At 51.5% G+C, this 16416-nt stretch overlaps 1 protein-coding gene across 3 annotated transcripts in view; it reads left to right on the forward strand.

The window, feature by feature from the left end:
* Nucleotides 1–16188, forward strand: part of REEP1 (receptor accessory protein 1) — a 103397-nt gene extending 87209 nt beyond the window's left edge. Inside the window, exons 6-9 of one of the 3 annotated variants that reach the window (XM_036076188.2) lie at nucleotides 1337–1514; nucleotides 5558–5593; nucleotides 10752–10903; nucleotides 13112–16188. In XM_036076188.2, the coding sequence (XP_035932081.1) occupies nucleotides 1337–1514; nucleotides 5558–5593; nucleotides 10752–10903; nucleotides 13112–13183 (438 nt within the window). In that variant the 3' untranslated portion in view covers nucleotides 13184–16188. The remainder of the gene's footprint in view (nucleotides 1–1336; nucleotides 1515–5557; nucleotides 5594–10751; nucleotides 10904–13111) is intronic. The other 2 variants (XM_078056333.1, XM_036076191.2) reach the window with 2 other exon arrangements.
* The last annotated feature ends 228 nt before the right edge of the window (nucleotides 16189–16416 follow it).

The following is a 16416-nucleotide window of genomic DNA, read 5'->3' on the forward strand; positions in this document are numbered from 1 at the left end:
GCCTTTTTTTTTTTTCTCCTTAAGTAAAATGAAAAAAGTCCTCCAAACCCTCTGCCATGTTGAAAGTGTCCTACTAAGCTGTTGTGGTCCTTGTTTGTTTCATCAATCCCACCCCCAACCCAGAGCCCTCTTGTTAGCTGTTCTCACTGATTTTGTGCTGATTTGTTGGTTCTGTTCGATCTGTTGTGCTTTATTGTCCCCAAGTCCTCTAGCCCTCTAGAACCACTCTTTCCTTCATTATCCAAATAGAATACCTCCTCCCCCTTCCCCTGCTGTCCCATGTACCCTCGGGAAGTCTGCAGGCCCTCCAGTATTTCTGACGACACCGAACTTCATCCATTTGCTTGGTGGTTACTTGCCTGTCTCCCTCTGCTCCAATCCCAACCCAATTCTCAATAACTCCAGTCTCCTACCAGAGCCCAGTCCCCTCTCAGGTTCCTTCTCCCCCAAACACAAGCTCCCTCTCCAGCCCCTGAGGTGCCCCTGAGGGAATGCCGCTCTCCCTGAGCCTTCACTGTGATCCTTTTCACTCTGACACAGATTCTCTCACCCAGACAGCAAGGACCTTCCCTTTCATAAGTATAATGGATTGATCTTGCTTTCCTAAACAAAAGAACTATTTTCCCCTGAGATGACTTCTGTGACTCTCTCAGAATATGAAATGGTTATAGTCAGCAGGTTTTTTTTTTTTTTCTTAGTATCATTTTTTTTCCCTTCCTGATTCATTACCTTTTGGGTATTTTATGAAGCTCAAATGTGAGAGTGGAAGTAAATGTGCCTCATAGTAACATGAACAGATAAGAGAAATTGCTGTTGTCAAACATTTTAAAAAATACTGGCTGAATATTATTTCCTTGGAAAAGAGTAAGGACTGAGCACATAGATTATTAGGTTTTGCTCTTTCCGACCAGATTCTTGTGTACTGGGAACTGAGCAAAATGTGGCTATGTAGGGATTTTTATTTTTGTCAAGCCAGAGAAGCAGCAAACGACCCCTCAAGAGCAGGAGCTGCAGGCAACAGTTATCCCCTTGGCCCTGGGTCTGTCCCCGGTTCTAGCTCATCCTGCGATGGGGGGCGTCTGAAGGACATGAAGGAGCCGGGAGCCAGAGGAACAATTACTGAGACCCACAGGAGGCCCTGGAACATTCTGGGCCTTGACCCTCTCAGTGCTTCCAGCAAGTCCACCAGGGACCTGCCCCTCTGCAGAGTCCTTCCAGCTCTTGAGTTCCACCTGGCTGACTGTCAGAATCCCCCTTTGTGGTGTCTGCCCCCCACAACTGCCTGTGCAGTGTGGGGCAGGCCTCTGACGTGTGCCCCCTCCTGTGTTGTATCCAGGGACAGGGTGCCTTATCGGAGAGACTCCGGAGCTTCAGCATGCAGGACCTCACCACCATCAGGGGTGACGGTGCCCCTGCTCCCCCCAGCCCCCCACCACCGGGGTCTGGGCGAGCCAGCGGCAAACACGGCCAGCCCAAGATGTCCAGGAGTGCTTCTGAGAGCGCTGGCAGCTCAGGTAGGTGTCCTTTCACTCCTCCCCCTTTCCGGTTTCTAGGCCTTGCTTTCGCTGTGAGCAGCCCAGTCCACACCATGTGGCGTGTAACCTGGAGTTGCCGTCCACACAGATGTCCGTCAGATGGTGCCAGGCCTGCCGAGAGGCAGAGCACCACTTGGGCCAGGATGGGAGGCTGGCCTGAGACTCTGATCAGGGGCAGGATTAGGCCACCTGCACCAAAGGGTCTTGCCTGCTCCATCTGATGATCTGAGGGTTTGGGGGTGGTTGGGGAATAGTGCCTGAACCAAGCCTGGAGGCAACGGGCATGGCTGGCCCTGGGCCAAGGCAGCTTTCTCTGCTCTCTTCCTCTCTGACCCTGTACTCCCAGGAGGGCTTACCTGCACCTGGGTGTCTCCTCCTACCCACCCAGGGCTTAGGGCTCTTGTGGTCCCTTTTCCCTGCATGAATGTTTCCTGTCCTCTCTCTCTCCCTCCACCATGTCCTCCCATCCCTGAGCCCATTCACCATGCACACCCTCAGCCACTACGTGCCAAGGGCCGCACTACCTCCGAGGTCTGATTCCTGTGGAGGCCACGGCTTTATGGAAACCCCACCTGTATCCCCGACGTCTCAGGTTACTTGTATTAGGATTGACCTGGGGGCCTCATTAAACATGCAGAGTCCTGGGCCCATCCCTGGAGGTCCCAGTAAGTCTGGGACGAGGCCCAGATATGTGATGGTGGTGAGGTGCAGCCACATTCGGAACCCACTGGTGTCTGATCCATTAGTGGGTTTCAGGCTTATGGAGGGCAGGGGCATGGATTAGGGGTAGGGAACTGGGCCAGGATTCACATCTTCCCAGACCATTCCTTGGAGACCTTCCAGGGCCCTTGGCTCTCAAGAGCTGAGCACTGCCGGGTTAATGGTGAAGGGGTTACAGGGGCCGGTTCTGGATTGCCACCTCGACTCCTCACCCTTGGTGGAAAATTGAGCCTCCCGGATGGGAATCGGACCACCCTTTTGGAGCCTGTGGCTGTGACATATACCTGGTGGCTGCCCTGCTCTTAAACATAGAAACAGGGCCACGCCAGCCACCTGGGAACCTGCTGGGAAGTGCAGCCTGCAGGGGGCGTCTGGGCCCCGAGCCTCAAGGACTCCACCGGACTTTTGGGGGTCTTGGACAAGGGTGGGAAAGAAGAGGTCCTGCGGCTGCCCTAGGAATGAGGACTCATGTGCCCTGCCAGGGAGAGGAGAACAGCTCAGAGCCGGGCCAGGTGTCCATCAGTTTCCTCCTCTCTGAGGAATATCCCACTTTACCCTGGCCCCATGTGTGAAGATTGTGGCTTTTTTGTTGGAGGGGAGATGGTTTAACTCTGGCGGGGTTGGGAAGGTAGAAGCTTGGCCGTAGGGGTGAGGATCACCTCAGGGCGGGGGGTATCTCCTAAGTGAACCCTCCCAGGGGAGTTGAGAATGGAATCCCAGAAGGCCAGGCAGGAACGGACCTTAGGATCGTTCAGTCTAACCCTCGGGTTTTACCAATGAAGAGACAGAAGCCCAGCAAAGGGATCTGTCACCAGGGTCGCCCACTGATTGGCGTTCTCCTGGGCCTCCTGACTGCTGGACCAGTGCTCTCTGGGTGCTCACCCTCTGGCCATCTAGGTTTCCTTGGGCATCTACAGCTTCTGACCTACTGGGCACTGTCTCAGAAATAGGGCTAGGAACTGGAATTAGGTATCACCTCCACCTTTGGTCAGCTCATTGACTGTAGAGCTTCAAATGAAAACTGTTATTTGGAAGAAAAACAGGCCCCAATTCTGTGAGGCTCAGAGGGCAGAGCAAGAACCAATGGGATAAAGTTGGATAAAGTTCCAGGGGGACAGCTGCTTACTAGCTGTGTGACCTGGGCAAGCTCTTACCCTCTCTGAACCTCAGATTCCGGATCTGTACACAAGGGATGACAACACCCATTTGTAGGGGTGTCTTGAGGATTCAAATAAGATAATCCATGTGAAAGTGCTGAGGCTCACGCCTGGTCCTCTATGCAGTAGCTGCTATTATTGTTCCCATTGTTATCTAACTCACCCATGAAAGCATTTTCTAACAGGAAAGTGTCCAGGAGAGAAACGGGCTGCCTTGCGAGGTCCCTGACATTGGAAGGGCCCAAACCAAAGTTGAATGGTCATGTACTGAGGCTCTAGGGAGGTCTTCCTGCTTGGAGCAGCAAGTGGGCCTCAGTGGCCCCACAGTCCCTTGCCCTCTAAGACTCTATGTTGTCATTATCAAGTGAACCGAGTAGAGGAAGTAGGCTCAGAGAGGTCAGGTACTGTGCCAAGGCCACACAGGACCAGATCCAGGCCTCCTGCCTAGACCTCTCCTTGGTGCATGATTCAGGGCAGCCTCAGAACGTGGGAAAGGGAGAAGTCTGGTAAGGTCTGAAGGCGATGGAAAGCATCTCCTGGGCTTTGACCATGTCCCCAGACCAGCACTAGACAGACACGGGTCTGGGATGCTTTGTTTCGGCGCTGGCCCCGCCGCCTCCCATTAGCAGCGATGCCCTCCGCCGCACCCCGGGACGCAGGCTGAGCCCGTGGAGCTCACGGAGAAGCAGAGAACCCGCGATGCTGCAACATGATGCTGCGCTCCCCACTGCTCGCCCTTGGCCGCAGCACCTGTGATTCCAGGGGCCAGAGAAGGGAGGTGCTGACCTAGCAGGGAGGGCAGGGACCATGTGGTACCCGCTCCAGCTGTTTAGGCCCCAGGCCTAAAATAAAAGTCCTCTCAGGAAGAGAGACAGGTGAAAGATGACCCAGCGCCGGGGCATGGGGTAGAAGCACCCAGATCAGAGGCTCCGGGGGCAGTTGGGCATCGAGGTGCCTGGAAGGAAGTCTGGCAAGGGAGGCCCAGCTACAAAAGGCTTGTGTCCCCTCGCTCCCCGGGCGTGGTCGGCTGGGGCCTGAGCCTGGGCTCCCACCCTGACAGGGCGACCGTGGGCCTGTGTAGAGCAGCAGAGGTAGTGCGAGCGAGGCAGACCTTGCCAGGCAGTTGCCACATTTGTTCACCCGGGGCCTTGGTTCGGCCTCCGACCCTTTCTCAGAAAGATACCCCAGGCAGTCGCTACAGGAGAATTTGACCTGGGCACGGAAGACGAGCACAGTTCCCTTGAGCTTTCTCCTCTGAGAAGACGGTACCGTAATCCCTACTCAGCCTGTGTGTCAGGGCTGGGAGGAGAGCACACAGGAGAATCTGCAAACCCCGGATGGGCGGCAGCTGTTGAAGGCAGCCTGGCAGCGGGACAGGTAGGAGGCGGTGCTGGACCCCGCGGAGGTGTATGCAGCCGTGGGAGGCCACGGTCTCAACGTACATCCAGGCAGATCTCGAATACGTGATGCCTCGTGAGAAAAGCACAAAGCAGAGTGAGATATTATGTAACAGCGTATGTAAAATAAAATACATGCCCGTGGTGTAGAATAATAATATGGACTCTCCAGGAACACATCGCCCTCCCGACAGAATTTTGTTAGGCCCCGTTCATTGAAAGCTTGGCATTGAACCCCAGGAGGGGTGCAGAGGGTGTTAAAAGAATGATCCTTACCTTCCATGAATGTGGAGACAGCATGCACTTAGTAAGCACCTACTGTATACCAAGCCCCAGATGAGCACCGAGACCAGTGGAGTTTGCAAGGTAACAGCCAAATGACTGACACTAAGCACTAAGCACTCTGGAGAGTCAGAGGTCAGTCTGAGAAGGTTTCCTGGATGTCATTCTGAACTGGAAGGCGTCGAGAGGAGGACAGGTGTGTGGGCAGGTGCGGTGGGAATTGTTTCTTGGAGGACATAAGGCAGGGCCCCTGTGGGCCAGGCAAGGGCATTTTCTAGCACCTGAGAGGAAGCTGAATCTGGAATGATCTCTTCCCCAACCTTGGTGTCTCTGCAGAGACCCACATGCCTGGGACCCCTATATTGAACCCACTGGAATCCCCACACCTCCCTGGGGCCTCCCTGTTTCCTGGGGCTGGTTCCTGTCGAGTGAGGGATATCCCTGATGATGTCCCCCATCCCCACAGTGTGTACCTGCTGCTCCACCTGCAGGACCCGGAAAGGTGAGTAGGCCGCCAGCCTCTGTGCAGCGCGCTGGACGCTCGCCTCAGGAGGAGGTTCTAACCGGAAGCTGGCGCCTCACCCTGGGGCTCCCTTTCAGCTGCGTGGTCTGTGGGGAGGAGTCAGGAGGTTAACTCCCTAAGATGACAAACCTGTGTTATCCTACAGTGTCTGCAGACTAGGAATTCAGGAGCAGCCTAACTAGGTGGTTCTGGGTCAAGGTCTATTAAGAGTTGTAGTCAAGATGTCGGCCGGGGCTGTGGTCATCTGAAGGCTTGACTGAGCCTTGAGGATCCACCTCTAAGATGGCTCTCTCGTGGCTGCTGGCTGCAGGCTCAGTCCTTACCACATGAGTCTCTCTGGGGCTGCTCGAGCGTCCTTACGACATGGCAGCTGGCTTCACCCAGAGTGAGTGATCCAGTAGAGAGAGGACACGTAGAGAGAGGACACGCGGGAAGCCACAGTATGTTTTAGGACCCAGTCTTTGAAGTCACACACCACCACCTCGGCCTTCTTCTGTTTGTTTGTTGGAAGTGAGTCATTAGGTCCAGCCCCCACTCAAGGGCAGGGAGATTAATCTCCACCTCTTGAAGGAAGGAGTATCAGAGAATGTGTGGAAATATTTTGAAACCACCGCAGGGTCATATTTCCTGGTGCTCTGGGGATGAGGACACAGGAGCTTACCCAGGTCCTGGGAAGTGACAGAGCCCCGTAGTTCCAGGGGTCTCAGTCCAGGTGCAGCCAAGGGAGCCCTGGTCCTGCTTTGCCACTTACTAGCTATGTAACTGTGCGTGAACCACCTAACCACGCTGAGCCTCGATTTCCTCATCGTAAAATAGACGTAAAGATCCTGCTTCCCCATCTCACTGTGTGGTTGTGAAAAGGCTTTTTGTTATAGCCCACAGCAGCCAGGAAACCTCAGGGAGCAGGGAGGGGCCTGGGGTGTCCCAGTCCTGGACGGGGACTCCGGCTCCTGCCCTCCCTGTGAGCGAGTGATGGCTTGGTGCAGCCATGGTCAGCCCGCGGTTGGCCATGTTCTCTCCTGACCTGCTCCTGCTGTTCCCCTAACCTTGACTAGACACATGAGGGACTGGAGGTGGTGCTGGACTGGCTCAGCTCCCCTCTCGTCTGCCATGGAGGGCGCCCCCCGCCCCCAGGGAGGAGCTGCCTTTGGCTCCGAAGGCAAAAGGCCACCCCTCCCGTCGCTGCTGGCTGGCGTGAGGGGAGGAGGAGGGAGGCACTGGGGCCCCTGAGGCATGGCCATACCTCCCACAGTGCTGAGAGCGGAGGGCGTGAGCTGGTGTTAAGAAGTGTCCTGTTTTCCCTTCATTTCTTCACTTGTAAGACTTCTCTAAGGCTTTTGAAAGTCCACATAAGACCTGGGGGTTTTGGAGACCATAAACCCAATGTGAACTGACCGTCAAAAGAGTTCTGAGCAGGGGAACAGTGGAGACCAGTGTCCTACCCGGGGGTCTAACTCTGACCAGCTCTGTGTGCCTCAGAGGCCTCCAGTCCACATCAGAAACAGATACAACTAACTAAAAAGGGAGAAATGAATGGAGGGCTGCATTGCAGTGCTTAGAGGCTAATACTTGGCCTTGGTGGACATGGACTCATGGGAAACAACTGCGAGGTCCCAGCAACCTCAGGTGACTGTGGTTATTTCTAACTATTCACCAATTTTGAGTCTGTAAATTTCTGTGAGCCATTCTGAAAGCCTCTAATTCTGGGATATTACTCCTTGGGGGACCAGGAAGAAGAAAGGCTGCCTTCTCCATTCCTTCCTCATGGGACGGCTCTGTGCTGTTCTCTGGGAAGCCCTCGCCTTTCGTGACTGCTGATGGTTTCCAAATCAGAGGCTGCATTCCCAGTGCGTTGAAATAAAATTGCAGTTGACTGCAGGGATTTAGTCGAGTTTGCTCTCCCCAGGCCCTGTGGGGACTGGGTAGCGGGCCGGGCTGGGTGGGGCCTCAGGTGACTCTGCTCAGAGCTGTGATCTGGGAGGCTTTGCCCCAGCCCTCCCTTTCTCATGCCCTCTAACACCCACTGCCCCAGAGTTCTCCCCACACCTCCCAGTCTCCCCACGGTCTGCTTGCAAGGAGCCAGGCTGGTCTACACCAAGTCCCTCTGTGCTGGTGGGAAAGTCCCTGAGCTCTGCAGGCCTCTGTCCCCTCCTCCATAAAGTGTGGCCAGCTCTGCAAGTGAAGGGTGCCAGGTGTGAAGTGTCAGCAGATGGTGTTGGGGGGCTGGAGGCCACCTCTTGGGCAGTGACACCATGCGAGAGGAGTTCAGGGGGTCACAGACACTCTGGTCAGAGGACCCCTCCTAGTCCCTTGAGATGATTTTCATCTGTGCATCTCAGACCCCAGAAGAACATTCTCTCCCGACTTCGGTTCCATTCCTGCCCCTCTGTCAGTCGATTCCCTGCTGTTTCTGGCACGGGTCTCTTTCTATTATGATTATTATGATCTCTCCTTCCTGCCTCTTCTCTCTACCTGCCTTGATGTAATATAGAACTCAAGTCTGTATGACTGCTCAGAATTAGTCATAGAGGTGTACGTTTTTCTTTAAAAAAAAAAAATCCAGGGGCGCCTGGGTGGCTCAGTCGTTAGGCGTCTGCCTTCAGCTCAGGTCATGATGCCAGGGTCCTGGGATCAAGCCCCGCATCGGGCTCCCTGCTCCGCGGGAAGCCTGCCTTTCCCTCTCCCACTCCCCCTGCTCGTGCTCTCTCTCTCGCTGTGTCTCTCTGTCAAATAAATAAATAAAAATCTTAAAAAAAAAAAAAAAAAATCCAGTGTGTGGGACATCATTTTCAAAAGCAGAGTCATGCCTTTTACCCCCCATCCTGAAAGACGGAGAGAGAGAATTGCATTGGCCGTGAGCGCGGCCGGGCCGCGCGTTGCCTCTGGCAGCAGCAGGAGCTGTCCGAGGTTGAGCGCGTGAGGAGGGAGGGAGTGTACGGCTGTGCGTGCACCCGCGTGTCTGCACGCACGCTCACACGTGTGTAAGTTGCATCCCCAAAGACCCTTTCCCTAACAGAATATTGTCTTCTTTCTCCTCGGTGGCCGTCGGGGACGCGGATGTAAGTGTTCCAGATGGGTGTGCTCTTCTTCAACACGTTTGCTGACTTCCATTAATGGCTCCCGCTAGTGTGTGCTGTGTGGGATGTGTCTGCTAACCTGGGGGTTGTTTGGCACTACGGGAGGCGGGGGGAGGCGTCGGGCTCAGTGCAGACGCATCTAGCATCTACTCAGGCCTCCAAGGGTTCTTCCTCCCTGCCCTCCCCACAGGGAGAAGAGGTGGAGCACCCGCTAGCCTCCTTAGTCCTGCTGACACATTTGCTAATACAGAATGTCAGCCGAGGCTGGGGTAGACAGCAGGGACTCCTGCACTTTCCTCGAGGCTGCCCAGCCTTGGGCACTAGGGTGGCAGCTCTGCAGGCTCAAGGCCTTGGCTGCCATCACCGGAGGTTTGGAGGTGGTGGCTGTGGCCATGAACTTACATGAGAGTCACTCCCCCCAAAGGTTGTCTCTGGGAGTGATGAGAGTATTAAGGAGTGGATAGCAACAGCACAGGGAAAGCCCTGGACCAAGATTTGGAAGGAACAGAGGCACAGACTCAAACCAGTCCCCAAGCCCACTCCCAGGATCCAGTTTCGTGCTGGGGCGGAGCTGGCCAGGCTGCTTCTGTGGTTTCTGCCCTCGTCTGAGGTCTTTGGGCTCTAGGCAGGCCTGTTTCTTTTTCCTCTTGTCAGGCAAGAGGTATCTGTGTCCAGAAGGAATTTCTCTGTGGACTGTGTCAAGGTCTGACTTGAGATGAGAACTAAGCTCTCAGATGATGTCAGGATTCCACCTAGGATGGGACCGGAGGACCCCCCAGGTTGGGGGGTGCACAGAGCAAAGAAATCAAAGGAAGATTAATGATCTAAGTCTTGGCCCTTAACAAGGCGCTCGCTGTCGGAGCAGGCCGTTCCCCGCCTACAAGACCGCTTTGCAACTCCTAGCTCTCGTGCTGCCTCCTGCTGGCTGCTGGGGAGTACAGCAGCAGGACCTGGCAAAGCGGCTCAAGGTTAGGGTCTGTTGTTACTTTTGCTTAAAACACCTGGTTAAATCGGGTGCTGTGTTATAGTCTAGCGAGTCCCCTGTTATAGTCTAGCAAGTCCCCTGTTGATGGAGAGGACACATTTGATGGCTCACTGTGTTTTTAGGAGCAGTAGCAGGGTGTTCTAGAAGGAGATCCGTTTTCTTTCTACAGGCCTTCAGGTGGTTGACCAGATGATCTGAAGGCCCCCTATGTCTACAGTCTGTGATTCTAAGTAAAAACAATATATGAAACATAGAATGCTATCTCTTTGAGTGTCAGATAAGCTGGGAATGTGCTGACCACCTGGCCAGATGACATGGAATATGCTTAAGCATTGAACGTTTTAAAAAACACTATGCATTCAATGACATGAATTAACTCTGGAGTTTTTCCTGTGGATTTAATCGTGGTAGACTAAAACAGGGATCTTGCTGTCGGCCGGGGGGGGAAAGATTCTCTTTCCACTAGGCTTCTTGGCTTCTCTGGGACTTGGCCTTTGAAATGAAAAGCTCTACATAACTTTGCCTAAGGTTCTCTCAGTAAGGCTTCCTGGCACTTGACATCCTGTCTCAAAGAAGGCTTGGAGCTGAATATGCAAGTGTAAGGAGCTGCCAACATCGCTTGTCTGTGGAACAGAGGAAGCTGCCAGGCCCTCTGAAATCACTGCAGTTATCCGTTCTAGAGGAGATTCTTCCCTGAGCATTCTTTGGTGTGGCATCACAGGTCTCAGCCGCAGGGTTTGACACCTCTCAGCTAAGGCAGCGTCCTCCTTCCCCCCCCGGGGCAGCGGTGCCCCCACGTCCCTTGGTAGCTCCTCAGTAGGTTCTGGAGCCTCTGCTTCTTCCTGTGCACAGTGCCTGCTGGTTTCCAGTGGCACGCTCACAGCCCGGGACCGCCCTGCAGCGAGGCCCAGAGGATGCTGGCTGCTTCTCCGACACCGGGACCTCGGCTGTCCTAACAGGCTTGTTGTGTGGCGTGCTTAACCTCGACCTTGCCTGGCCTTCCTTGCTCCTTTCTACACTGATCCCTCCCTGCTGTACTTTGTCTCCTTTGTGTAGATTGTAAATGGACATTAAGTGGTTGAGGGAGATGTGAATGAGGGTGGTGTGAAGGCTTGGGAGCCCCACCAGGTCCAAAACCCATTGGCATTTTCGGACGAGGAGGAGGAAGATCTGCTGGATTTCATGTACAAGTATAAGGCGCCTCGAAAGACGGAGTTCTCCCTGGAGGTACACGGTGTCTGGGGCTGCAGGTTGGAGCATGTGTTTGCACAGGGGCTTTGCCCTGGAGGTCTGGGGGTCTCCTGAGTGCCTGGGGTAGGAAGATCTCTCCCCATCAGATAGGACAAACTGCTAGGTAGCATCCAGATCCTTGCCAAGGGGCAAAAAAGACTGCTCATTTTACTTAGAAATAGGAGAAGTGATATAGTACCTGTAATAAAATTTAAAAATTTGCAGCCACTAACCTAAGATGATATGTGAATGAAAAGCAACCCAAATGTGTGTTTTAGAGGAAGAAAATGTGTTATTTGACACGTTTCTATAAATGAAGCTGTTCATCACTATATCTCCAAGACACAGCACAAAGCAGACACCGATAAAATGTTATTGAAAGGCCACAGCCCTCTAAAAGGACCCAAACCAAATATACCTGATAGATGTACTGTGGCCAGTTGTGGATGTGGGTGGAGTTTTGGCAGCAGGAGGGCCAAGCCTCGAGCCTCAGGGGCCTTGCTTTGTGATGTGGATCGGGAGTCGCCAGCCTTGGGCCCAGTTACAGAGCTGGCAGAATTGGGGACTCCTGAGTCTTCCTCTCTGCCCCTCACGTCTCCTCTCCTGGGCCCCATCTGCCGAATACTGTGGCCTGAGCGTCCATCTGAGGCAAGGTGGGAGTCCCCCTGTCCTCAGTGTAGGGAGCCTGTGAGCTTAGATGAGGGAATGCACTGAAACGTTCCCCTACTCAAGCACCTTGGCCTATCGACCCCTTTTCGACTAGGACTGTGGTTATTACCACTGGGTACACATGAGTTTATCAGATTCCTTTCCAGGGTGGGGCACACATGGGTCAGTTTTGAAGTTAGAGGTTTTGGTAAGACTGGGTTTGGACTCTGCTCAGGCACTCGGTCATAGCCTGGGCAGCCCCATGATGGGGGGGGAGGGGCTCAGCTCTCTCAAGGAAGGTGCCCCAAACATTGTAGGGCCTGAGGGTTTGTGCCATTTGGGTTTGGTTTTGTTAAAGCTGCACAAGCCGCTTTACTGTTTAAACAGCCCGAGGCAGGTAACCAGAAGTTAGGTTTCTCTGATTCTTCTCTTACTCATGTCCGGGGGTGGCTGGGAAACGTTTCCTAGTCAAAAAAGTGTCCTGAGGACTCAGGATGCGGAAGGCCAGAGCTTTCTATTTCCTGCTTTGTTCTCTCCCTTTCTCCCTCCCTCCCTTCTGTGTGCCTTCCAGGCACTGAGCTACTTACTGGGCAATGGTGAAGGTGGACATGCCCCCCGGGAAGTTCACAGTGAGGAGGGGGAGACAGGGCGCAGAGTCCCCTGATGTCCTCTCGTGTGCATGTGCAAAACACTAGGAGAACCAAGAAGGTGACCCTGCCTATGTGTGTCTGGGCTGTGCGGAGAGGGGTTTCAGGAGTGACTTTTGAGCTGGGTCCTAAAAGAGGACTATAAGTAGCAAGACAGAGAAGGGAGGGAAGGGCTTCAGGTCAGAAGGAATAGAGGTGTAGAAGGGTGCCATAGAAAAAGAAGTTAGTAGAGAGCAGTGGACAGAGACAGGGGTTGAGGGGAGCTTGGGACCAGTTGTGTTACTGCCCCCACCTTCTGTCCCTGGCCTTGAGTGCTATAGCAGGACAAAAATTTCCTTTTCTTTCATTGTAGAAGTAACTTCTGTGATTTGTGTGTTCCATGGAAGGAGGGCTTCCCCGCCCGCCCCCGCCTTGATAGCCACTTGTAGGGGAGATGAGGTGGAACCCTTTATCCTTAAGGACAATGTTTCCCTTTGCTGGGCGGCCTGCTGTGCCTTCAACGATTTCACATCCAGAAAGAGGACTGGGAACTTGGTGATGGAAATTTTAGGCACATACCTGGAAACAACTGGCTGGTTTCCAAAGGAAATAACAAAGACAAGGGAAGAGACGGGGAGGCATTTCTCTGTGCTGAGTCACTTGTTAGGATCATTTTGCTCCCAAGGCAGAAACAAGAGAGGTGTGTCATCCTTCCGTGCAACCATTTGCTTGGGAGACCCAGGGACTTAGGAGAGTTGGCTCAGCATGGGACGCTTGGGATGTGACCCTGATTCCCAGCCAGCTGCCTCACACACGTGTGCGTGTGGCCAGAGGAGCTGTGTGTCCCAACACAAACCCACACAGGTGCTCGCCTCAAAAGGTTCCACGCTTAAGCCAAATTGAGGGATGCCTTTTCTGTTTTCTCTGCCAGGCACCGCCTAGAGTTCTTCGATCCCGCTTTAGGAAGAAAAGTACCTCATCCTCAGCCACTGAAACCACGTGAGTGAGATGAGCCAACAGCACCGGACCCACAGAATGTTTCTTCTCTGCCTTAAAGAGCTAGTCACTAATAACATAGAAACCCGCAAGCTGGTGTGCTTTGAGTGTGCAGCCTCACAGACACGGCCTTTTCTCTCTCCCCTCTTACACTTTTAAGACTTTTATTTTCCTTTTCTTTATGTTGCTGGGGAGAGGCTAAAGGGAAAGGTAGTGGGGGGGGGGTGACCTTTAAGTCTTCTGAGGTTAGTAATTTTCCACAATTGGATTGTCAGCAGTGTGTTTTTAGAAATATAAGAGATCACCCTCACACTGCTGAGATGTACATTTGTAATTTATTTGTTGCATACTTCGTTTTTAGTCCTGTAAATGCAAACAGAGCAATTTTTTTAAACTTTTTTTTGTTCTTGGTACTAATACTTTGGACTACGATGTACATATTTATGGCTTTTGGCTTAATATGATGGACTCACAAGGGCTGCCAGAGGTTCTGATATGTAAGAAAACTACAAGATATGTAAAAAATTATTTTGATTCTAGAGAACGTCTCAGATGTGCTTCTAAAGCTTCTAAATACAACTCCAGTAGAACATCCCTTTTCCTGCAGGACGATGGTCCATCTTTTTCAGACAGATGTTTAGTCAAAACACCAGAGATGCTTAGCATGAAGAGACAATATTGTAATGACAGAGATGAGTGCAATGAGGCCAGGGGAGCAGCCCAGAATAAGAGAAATCACAAGAAGCTTGTCTCCCCCTGGATTCTGGATTAAGACCTTCTGAATCTTTTCAAGGGATTTACCAAAGCCTTAGGCAGGTGGCTGACCCTTGGTAAAACTTCCTGGGGATGTGAACTCACAGGCCTGTTGAGAGGAATCATTTTGAGTGTTCCAAAAGTGCTGGACGAATGACTGTTTCTGCTTCATAGTAACCGGTTCCGTGACTTATTTCCCCAGGTAGAGGAGCCTATAATCTGAGCACCTTGATTTAAGAAAACACTAAGCAAAAGCCAACCAGGCAACCCAAACCAAACCAAACCTAAAACTATGTTTCAGATATGCCATCAAATACATCTGAGACACCTGTCAAAATGCTGGGTTCTAGAAAGGTTTCAGAGGTTGAGATCTTTACGGACTGACTTGCTGCTCAGCCCTCTGGGCAGCCGGGGCTCACACTCTTCTGTTCCCTTCCTGGCTTGCTCAGAATGTGAGCGAGAAGTCGCACACTCATGGGCACTCCATGTCTCACTGGACGTCTTATGCAAGCCAGGATCGCTTAGTAGAATAGAGCACTAGCTGAGGGGACTCTCTACTTAGACTGAGAACTTTATCTGAAAAGAAGAATCTGGTTTAGATAGCGTTTTGGCCCGAGGTAGCTCCTCCACCCCCCGGGGAGAGCGGAGCCTAAATGTAGGACTTGTATATTTGTGCTTAGAGTTGGTGTTTTCTTTCAGTGTAATGCATGCAGTGGTCACAACCCAGTTACTTATAATACTTGGATTGTGTTTGTTCATAGATATGCCCTGGAGACTAGAGAATTAGTGTTATGTACCACATAGAACTTACTGTCAATCAGCTATAAACAGGCCCGGTTCAAGACTATTGCGTTACTGAGCTCCGCGAACACACATCAGTAGTCTCGGCTGATGACACACTGGCTGGATCTTAGCCACCTGAGAAGGGGTTTTACCTGAAGTTGATTGTTGCCAGATATGCATATTTAAATCCCTTCTTCCCACAATTTCCTTGAAAGGTGACTTTGTAATTTACAACAGGATTTAGGAAAACAAACCTAAAAGCAAATTTGTGGTTCAGAGGGCTCTTCATTGTCTGTGCCCCACACCCACCAATACCTAGACTCTTTAGCGGGGGGGACAGAACATCTGTTTCTTCAAGCTCACTGAATAGTTTCAGAGGAAAAAATATATGCTTTAAATGTATTTACCTGTTAGTTGGGAGTACCCAGAATTATCAGAAACAGCTTCACTTAAGCAGCTTTTTAGCAAATTTTTTTTTTTTGCCAGAATAATAAATGCCTTTAGCAGCAGAGATCCTTCATGAACAAACTATATTTTCACCAATTTACAATGTAAAGTTTTAACAAGTACAAGCTACCACGTTTGCACTCAACTATGCCAAAAACAAGTTTGAAGCACTCTACTCTCAGACACGCTGTATTACTTCTCATTCAAGATTTAAAAAATATAAAGGTATCCAAACTGCTGTCTTAATGTAAATGTAACTATTTTTCCTTCAAGTGTTGATTAGGGGGTTGGTTTCTCTCCTAAAAACACTCACTGTACAAATGAGAGCAGCTTTCATATTTCTGGCAAAATGTGTTTACTTACCCAACGAGCTGTATATTTGTGTATGGACTGCCATAAAATGTGAACGCCTCCAAGTGTACATGTAGTGGTGTGCTCTTCTGTCTAGAGGATATAACTGAACATTTTTAATTTGCTGATTTACAGACACAGGCTGTTTACAAAATGCTAGCTCGGAAGTCTGTAATTTTCATGTAATAACTCTTAGTTATTTGCCATCGGGCACCTGGTCCGTTTCTGAGGGGAGGTGGGGTGGTGTACTTAGACCCCGGAGAGCTTCGTCATAATCCCTCCTGGCTTTGTGTGAATAGCTTGCTCACTCCCCTGGCCTCTGAAATGTATGTTCTCTACAGTAAACTGTCTGTGTGTTTGTGGTAACAGTGCTCGTCTACCATGATCACAGCTGAGTATCTCCCTAGTCCTCACCGTGCACAGTATTTGACATGGCAAAAGGACGTGCTTCCTTCTCCAACAGCACACACTACGAGAGCTGACCTTCCAGATGCTGACTGTGCAGTTTCCCTAGTTTATTCCTGTAGTCCCTATAGAATGATCTGTAATAAAATAGTATACTGGACTGTGCATCAAAGGGTGTAAAATTACAGTATTCCAAAGGTTGAAGTTCTGCTGTTTTGTTATAATGCCTGATATATATCTTGAATAAAGTCTTAACATTTTTCTTTTAAAAAACATCTTTGTAATGTTGAGCTTATGAGGAAAGGGAAAACACTTAAAAAAAAAAAAACGTGGAAGGTAGCAAGGATGAGAAGCTGAGTGGTCAGTCACTAACTGGCCTGGTGCTGTGGCCCCATGACTAGGGTCTAGAATTGTTGCGGGGCAGTGGGGGGGGGGGGGGGAGGGTGGATCAAATGAGTGTTTTGCAAACCAGTTGATCACATAAATATAAACCTGGTAGTA

This window comes from Halichoerus grypus, chromosome 10 (genome assembly GCF_964656455.1).
Source record: "Halichoerus grypus chromosome 10, mHalGry1.hap1.1, whole genome shotgun sequence".
NCBI classification, from domain to species: Eukaryota; Metazoa; Chordata; class Mammalia; order Carnivora; family Phocidae; genus Halichoerus; species Halichoerus grypus.